The sequence below is a fragment of the Pinus tabuliformis genome, chromosome 4_1 (genome assembly GCF_031772625.1).
Source record: "Pinus tabuliformis cultivar Carrire ecotype Pingquan chromosome 4_1, CPIR1, whole genome shotgun sequence".
In the NCBI taxonomy this organism is placed as follows: domain Eukaryota; kingdom Viridiplantae; phylum Streptophyta; class Pinopsida; order Pinales; family Pinaceae; genus Pinus; species Pinus tabuliformis.
The window spans coordinates 285,187,649-285,195,365 of NC_142303.1; the positions used below are offsets into that span (position 1 = coordinate 285,187,649).

General features: G+C 37.4%; 1 protein-coding gene across 1 annotated transcript; it reads left to right on the forward strand.

The window, feature by feature from the left end:
* The first annotated feature begins 851 nt into the window (after positions 1-851).
* On the forward strand, positions 852-3,356 carry LOC149175377 (subtilisin-like protease SBT1.6). Its single transcript, XM_089421123.1, has 4 exons — positions 852-1,062; positions 1,779-2,524; positions 2,675-2,799; positions 2,906-3,356. Exons 1-4 carry the CDS (start codon positions 852-854, stop codon positions 3,354-3,356), a joined length of 1,533 nt encoding a protein of 510 aa, XP_089277249.1.
* The last annotated feature ends 4,361 nt before the right edge of the window (positions 3,357-7,717 follow it).

The following is a 7,717-nucleotide window of genomic DNA, read 5'->3' on the forward strand; positions in this document are numbered from 1 at the left end:
GAATTACCTGAAAATAAAGTCCCTATAGGATCAAAATGGTCGTACAAGACAAAATTTAATGCAGATGGTAGCATAGACAAGTATAAGGCCAGATTGGTTGCAAAAGGTTATTCACAAGAAGAAGGTATAGATTATGAAGATATCTTTGCTCTAGTTGCAAAAATGAATACAATTAGAATAATGATAGCATTGGCAACTAAATATGATTGGAAGCTACATCAATTAGATGTAAAGTTAGCTTTTCTAAATGGTGACTTAAAAGAAGAGATTTATCTTGTTCAACGAGAAGGATTTGTAAAAGAGGGTCAAGAACATCTTGTATGCAATTTAAAAAAGGCCTTATATGGACTAAAACAGGCCCCCAGATATTAGTATGAGAAAATCGACAAATTCTTCTTTCAAAAAAGATTTAAAAAGAGTAAAAATGATCCTAATTTGTGTGCCAAGACAGATATAAATGGGGAAATAGTATTACTTTCTATATATGTTGATGATCTAATAATAACGGGGAGTGTTGATAAACTAATTACAAATATAAAAATGAAGTTATCACAGGAATTTGAGATGAAGGATCTTGGTGAGATGCACTATTGTCTAGGTCTGAAGTATGGAGAAATGATGGAAGAACCTTAATCACACAAAGCAAATATACAAATGAAGTACTAAAGAGATTTCATATGAATGTATGTAAAGCAGTGAGTACTCCATTGGAAAAAAATATCAAATTAAGAAGTGATGATGGAACAAAAGAGGTGAATGGAACATTGTATCGACAATTAGTGGGAAGTCTGAATTATCTCACTACCACTAGACCAGACATTGCTTATGTAATAAGCATATTTATTCAATTCATGGCTAAGCCTCATGAAATCCATTGGATAGCTGCAAAAGGGTTCCTTCGATATTTAAAGGGAACTATCAATTTTGGTATTGAATATACTAATGCTTATAATGCCGAATTTATAGGTCATTTTGATTCTGACTGGGATGGAAATCTAGATGACAAGAAATCCACCACTAGATACATCTTCAACATAGGATCAGGAGCGATATCATGGAGCAGTAAGAAACAGGCAACAGTTTCCTTGTCATCAACTGAAGCAGAATATAAAGCATTATGTAGTGGCACATGTGAAGCTATACGATTCAGAATAATACTTGAAGATGTTGGTGAAGGTCAAAAAGAACCTATAGTGATCAGATGTGATAATCAAAGCACCATCAAACTGGGGAAAAATCTTGTATGTCATGCAAGGTCAAAACATATAGACACACAATATCATTTTGTAGGAGAAAAGGTCCAATCAAAAGAAATTTCTCTAATATACTGTAATAAAAATGAGAATGTAGCTGACATATTCACTAAGCCTCTTGGGAAGTCAAAATTTGAGTTTTGTAGAAGTAAGCTATGTGTTGTAGAAAATCAAGATTATAATGTAAGCCTAGATGAGACTTAGACTAATAGGCATGACAATTAAGAGTATGTTTACAGTGTCCTATATATTGTGCTATAGTATATTTGTTATATGGTTGGAATTAAGGGGGAGTGTTGGAAGACATTAATTCCAACCACCCGCCATTAATCCAGTTGCTAGACTGTTCTGGAGGATTTGGCGGAAGCATTGAGAAATGGATAGCTTCCTGGAGAAGCCACCGCTCCACCGACTCCATAATGTTCTCTGCTGTGTATAGAAACTAGTTCAGCCATCGAATGAAGACATGTTGTGTGTGTTTTGTGTTCAGTATCAGTGTGTGTTCTTTGATTTTTCCCACTCCAGAGCAATGGTACACATCAATTGTTGCTTCTGTCAAGGCCACCATCAAAACGGAATCGGGCTCTTTTGTGGATGCGCAGCATGATGAAGCACTGTTGCTTTATGTTTATAGCACCGTTTTGCAAGGATTCTCTGTAATTCTAATGGAGCATGAAACCGCAAAGATGCAGAGAACACCAGGAGTTCTCGCCATTTTTCCCGATCGCATATTACAACTTCACACGACGCGGACCCTGCACTTCCTTGGCCTCGAGATGCTCAATGCAAGCCACTTGTGGGCGGAATCCAACTATGGCTCCAATGTAGTGATCGGTTTGATTGATATGGGCATTTGCCCGGAACGACGGAGCTTCAGAGATCACAAGATGGGTCCCATTCCGATGCACTGGAAAGGCGAATGCGAGAGTGGGGTCAGATTTTCCAAGTCCAACTGCAACAAGAAGTTGGTTGGAGCTCGGTATTTCTACAAAGGGTATGAAGTGTCGGCTGGTCCGTTGAATGAGATAGTGGACTTCAATTCAGTGTGGGACTTAGAAGGCCATGGCACACACACCGCTTCCACCGCCGCAGGCGATTTCTTTGGGGAAGCCAACCTGATGGGTTATGCATCGGGAGTCGCCAAAGGTATGGCGCCCAAAGCACGAATTGCAGTCTACAAGGCTTGCTGGTATTATGGCTGCATGAACTCCGACTTGCTCTCTTCCTTCGATAAGGCGTTAGAGGACAAAGTTTATCTCGTTGTCAGTTGGGTAAGATGTGTGTCCTTATGTTAATGACACCATTACGATTGGTGCCTTGGAGGAGGCATGGTGGGGAGTGTTCATGGCTGCATCGGTGGGAAACAGTGGCCCTGGTAATTATACTGTTAGTAACGTGGCTCCCTGGATCACCACGGTTAGGGCCGACAGTCTGGATCACAACTTTACGGCAGACGTCCACCTCGGCAACGGGATAGTTATACACGGGGTATCGTTCTACAGTGGAAAGGGATTGAGCTCATGACATCTGGTGCCTCTCGTGTATGGTGGGAATGCATCTCGCATAAATGATTCTTCGCTCGCTATGTACTGCATTCTAGGATCTTTGAATCCCAAGGTTGTCATGGGACAAATTGTGCTATGTGAGAATAGGTATGGTGGAGTTAAGGAGGGGATAGTTGTTTGGAAAGCTGATGGTGTGGGAATGATAGTGAATGGTGATGGGTTCATTGGTGAAGCATATACGCTGCCCGCATCTAATGTCAATCAGTCTGTTGGCGCCTTGATCTGCCAATACATTCAATCAACCAAAAACCCTACCGCCACCTTAACGTTCTGTGGCACTCAACTCGGAGTCCAGCCGGCCCCTACTGTGGCTTTCTTTTCCAGCAGAGGGCCCAATTACATAACTCCAGAAATTCTCAAGCCCTATCTTATAGCCCCTGGCTTGAACATTCTTGCTACTTGCACCGGTGCGACCAAAGGAGAAGGGAGGCGAACGGAGTTCAATATAATATCTAGGACGTCCATGTCATGCCCCCACATTAATGGGATTGGTGCATTGCTCAAAGCAGTTCATCCCGAGTGGAGTCCTGCATGTTAGCTCCCATAACTGCCGCCGAGTCAACTCCCTTAATAGCTCTGATGATTAGGAAACCATCTGCCACCTAGTCCAAAAATTCTGGAAATCAACTGTGGTCATTTCCTTAAATTACGAAAACTATCTTCAATTAACTAATTTCTTGTTGGGAGCTCCTAGAGTGGTCCATTACTTCCTGTGCAGTGCTCTACTATGATCTATGGAACACTTGACACATAGCCAACAAAAGCTTGATGGAAGCTTGGCTATAAATACTTCTAGTTTGGTCCCCAAGCTCACTAACTCAATCTCCTTCAATCTTACACCATCAAGTTAGAGTGAGGAGAGCTTGGAAGTGCCATATGGATGAGAGATTTGTGTAGTGTTTTTCCTGGCCAACGAGTTCCCATTATCTATATCGCTTGATTACCGTGTAGTTGGAGCATTTCAGATTTTGATCAAGTGCGTGGGCGTGTGAGTCTTCTTATCATGCAAGCTACGTAGGTTATGTTGTCTATTTCAATAGTGAAGGAACGCAGAAATTTCGTTTAGCAAAATAAATATATGTATGCGGCTGATGTGCAAAATATTTCGTAGCAAAACCAGTATTGATTTGGAAAAACTTCAGAGTAGTGTGCGTAAACTGATATCGGAGTTCAAGACAGCTTTAAAAAAGAGCCCAAAGCAAAACCAGTGTTGAACTGGGAAAACTTCCACAACAATTAGTAAAAGCAAAAGAAGCATTAATGGCTAGAGGTATTTCTTCTTGGGTATTAAAATTTTTCTTTCTGATTCTTTTAAGTGTTTATTCCGCATTATAGAATCGTAGAGAATCGTTATTTATGCTTACATTTGGTATCAAAGACAATTTTATCTCTGCCTTTGGTGTTTATAGGCATGTTTGACTAAATGTCATATTTTGAGAATTTTTTGAATTAACGCATTTATTTGAAAATATGTCTAATTTTTGCTCAATATTTATGCTTATAATATTTATTTAGTTTAATTATATGCAATTTGGATAATTATTGTGCAAAATTGATTAATTATTCTCGTATTTAATTTGCATGAATTGATTATTTCTGCTCTAATTAAAACATGCTATTCTAGATGAGTATATGAGACCCATTATTAAATGTTATGCATGAATATTATAGTTTTATTTATGCAAATTATCATTATTTTCGTATCAAGTTAATTTTTTTATGTAAGAAATAATGTCTAGTGATCCATCTAATTTTAATTGATTAGAGAATAGCCACAACATCTCTAATTAGATAATATTATATATTATGTTTGATTAAGATCACATAAAGAATATCTAGACATTAATTGTAATTAATTATATTAAATATAATAAATTTTATTACACAGGAATTTTTATTATATTTATATAATTAATTATGATAAAGTATTAAATTATTCATAACCTACCCATAGGAATTATGAATTAATAGTTTTATCATAAAAGTTCAAATCTAAGATAGAATTTGTATCAAATTATAATCATAATATACCCTTTAGAATTCTAAATTAAGTGAATAATTTGATAAATTCTGTCATAAAGAATAATTGAATTTGCTCAAATTGAAAATTTAGTCCACAATTTTTTTTTATGTCATTAGATTCAATTTTAAGCATGATTTACATTGGTAAAGCATCAAATTTTATTTAGGCCACAAATTTAGCGTAAGCATGTGATCTTTAATTTTATGCAGTTGTAAAACTTGCAAATTTCTCTGAAATTCATTATGATATCCGTGAACTTAAGGGAGATAACTATAAGGTCTTGAAGGAGAGAGTTCTCCTTCATTTGGGGTGGATGGACATAGAATATGTTGTTAGGAAAGATGAACCACTGACACTCACTAATACCAGCACTGCAGCAGACATCACGCTTTATGAACGATGGGAGTGATCTAATCGTCTAAGCATGATGTTCATTAAGACTAAAATTTTAGTTGGTATTCGTGGTTCTGTTGATCAACATGAAAAGGTCCAAGACATTCTGAAGGCCATTGATGATCAATTCGTCACTTCAGAAAAGGCACTAGCAAGCACCCTAATCATGAAGTTCTCATCCCTAAGGCTCACTAGTGTGAAAGGTGTACGTGAGCACATCATGCAAATGAGGGACAATGTGGCTCAATTGAAGAAACTCGAGGTTGAAATATCGGAGTCCTTCCTGGTGCACTACATCCTAAACACCCTTTCACACCAATATGTGACCCTTCAAAATCTCATACAACACACATAAGGATAAATGGTCAATTAATGAACTCATGACCATGTGTGTTCAAGAGAAAGAGAGACTGGTGATGGAACTGGGAGAAAGTGCAATGCTGGCAACGCAAGGAAAGGGAAAATCTCAAGCCAGTCAGAAAGGGAAAGGTAAAGTACCTCCCCAAGCCGATATCAAGAAGGTTTCAAAGTGTTTCTTCTGTAAAAATAAAGGACACATGAAGAAGGAATGCGCCAAATTTCAGAAATGGCTTGCGGACAAAGGTAATCCAATCTCGTTTGTTTGTTATGAATCTAATATGGTTAATGTCAATATTAACCTCTGGTGGATTGATTCTGGATTAACAATTCACATTTTGAATTCCTTGCAAGGTTTGCAAAACCTAAGGAATCTAGTGGGAAGTGAGCAAAACATCTTATCAGGAAACAAGATGGGCTCGGATGTGGAAGCTATAGGAACATGCTATTTAACTTTAAGTAGTGGCTTTGTTTTAGAATTAGAAAAGACCTTTTATGTTCCAAGTTTTTCTAGAAACTTGATTTCAGTTTCAAGGCTTGTACCTTTTGGATATTCCTTTAACTTTTTGGAAACATCCTTCAGTTTATTTTATAAATCTGATTATGTTGGGAATGGTATTTTGTCTAATGGTCTTTACTACATTAATTTACAAGACAATGTCACTTATGATTCAATGCATATTCACATTGGCACTAAAAGATGTGTTATTAATGAAGATTCCTCTAAATTATGGCACTGGAGACTAGGTCATATCTCCATAGAAAGAACTAAAATATTGGTAAATGAAGGGGTACTTAATACTCTGGATTTTACTGATTTTGAAACTTGTGTGGACTGCATAAAAAGAAAGCAAACCAACAAGTCAAAGAAAGGTGCTAATAGGATTTCGGACATATTAGAGATCATACATACTGATATATTTGGTCCAGACATGGACTCACATGGTCAGAGATACTTCATCTCTTTTATAGATGATTACTCACGATATATGTATCTCTACATGCTTCATAAAAAGAGTGAAGCATTAGATGCCTTTAAGATCTTTAAGGCTGAAGTAGAGAAACAATGCGGCAAGAAAATTAAGATTGTGAGATGAGATAGAGGTGGAGAATATTATGGTAGATACACAGAAGATGGACAACCACCTGGGCCATTCGCAAAATTTCTTCAAGAGCATGGGATTGTTGCCCAATACACCATGCCTGGTTCACCCGCCCAGAATGGTGTAGCAGAAAGAAGAAACCGAACATTATTGGACATGGTGCGGAGTATGCTTAGTAGCTCCAATCTTTCTAAATATTTGTGGATTGAAGCACTTAAGATGACAGTGTATATATTAAACCGAGTTTCAACCAAGGTTGTTCCTAAAATGCCATTTGAATTATGGAAAGGTTGGAAACCGAGTTTGCGACATATGCGCGTTTGGGGATTCCTGTCTGAATTGAGAATTTATAATCCACAAGAGAAGAAGCTGGACCCAAGGACCATTAGTGGGTATTTCATTGGATATGCTGAAAGGTATAAATGTTATAGATTTTATTGTCCATCTCACAGCACTAGGATTGTGGAATCAAGAAATACAAGGTTTCTTGAAAATGATTTGATCAGTGGGAGCAATCAAACCAGGAACATAGTTTTGGAGAAGGATCATTTAGAATCTCAACCTTCCACCTCAAGTGATAGATTGGTTATTGTTCACAGCACCCCTCAATTACAAACTATTGTTGAACAACCAATTGTTGAAGTTCCACACGCTGCTGACGGAATTCCAGTAGATCAGGTAGTTCAAGAATTGCCAAGAACTTTTGAACAACGAGTTGAACCACATACTTCTCAAGAAGATGATGGTACAACATTAAGAAGATCTACTAGACCAAAGAGATTAGCAATTCCTGATGATTATGTTGTGTATCTGCAAGAATTTGACTACAACATTGGAGCTAAAAATGATCCCGAGTCATTTTCACAAGCCATGAGTTGCAAAGAATTAGAATTATGGTACGATGCCATGAAGGAAGAGATGAATTCTATAAAGAGTAATGAAGTATGGGATCTTTTCGAGTTTCCTAATGGTGCAAAAGCCATTGGATGTAAATGGGTTTTTAAGACAAAGAAAGACTCATTG

What these genes read in the sequence shown, in the direction of transcription:
- LOC149175377 (XM_089421123.1), top strand. Translation starts at nt 852, where the DNA reads ATGGCTAAGCCTCATGAAATCCATTGGATAGCTGCAAAAGGGTTCCTT. An exon ending in AGGAGCGATATCATGGAGCA is followed by an intron (nt 1,063 to 1,778) that starts GTAAGAAACAGG and finishes TTCCCACTCCAG; the next exon opens with AGCAATGGTACACATCAATT. An exon ending in TCTGGTGCCTCTCGTGTATG is followed by an intron (nt 2,800 to 2,905) that starts GTGGGAATGCAT and finishes ATGTGAGAATAG; the next exon opens with GTATGGTGGAGTTAAGGAGG.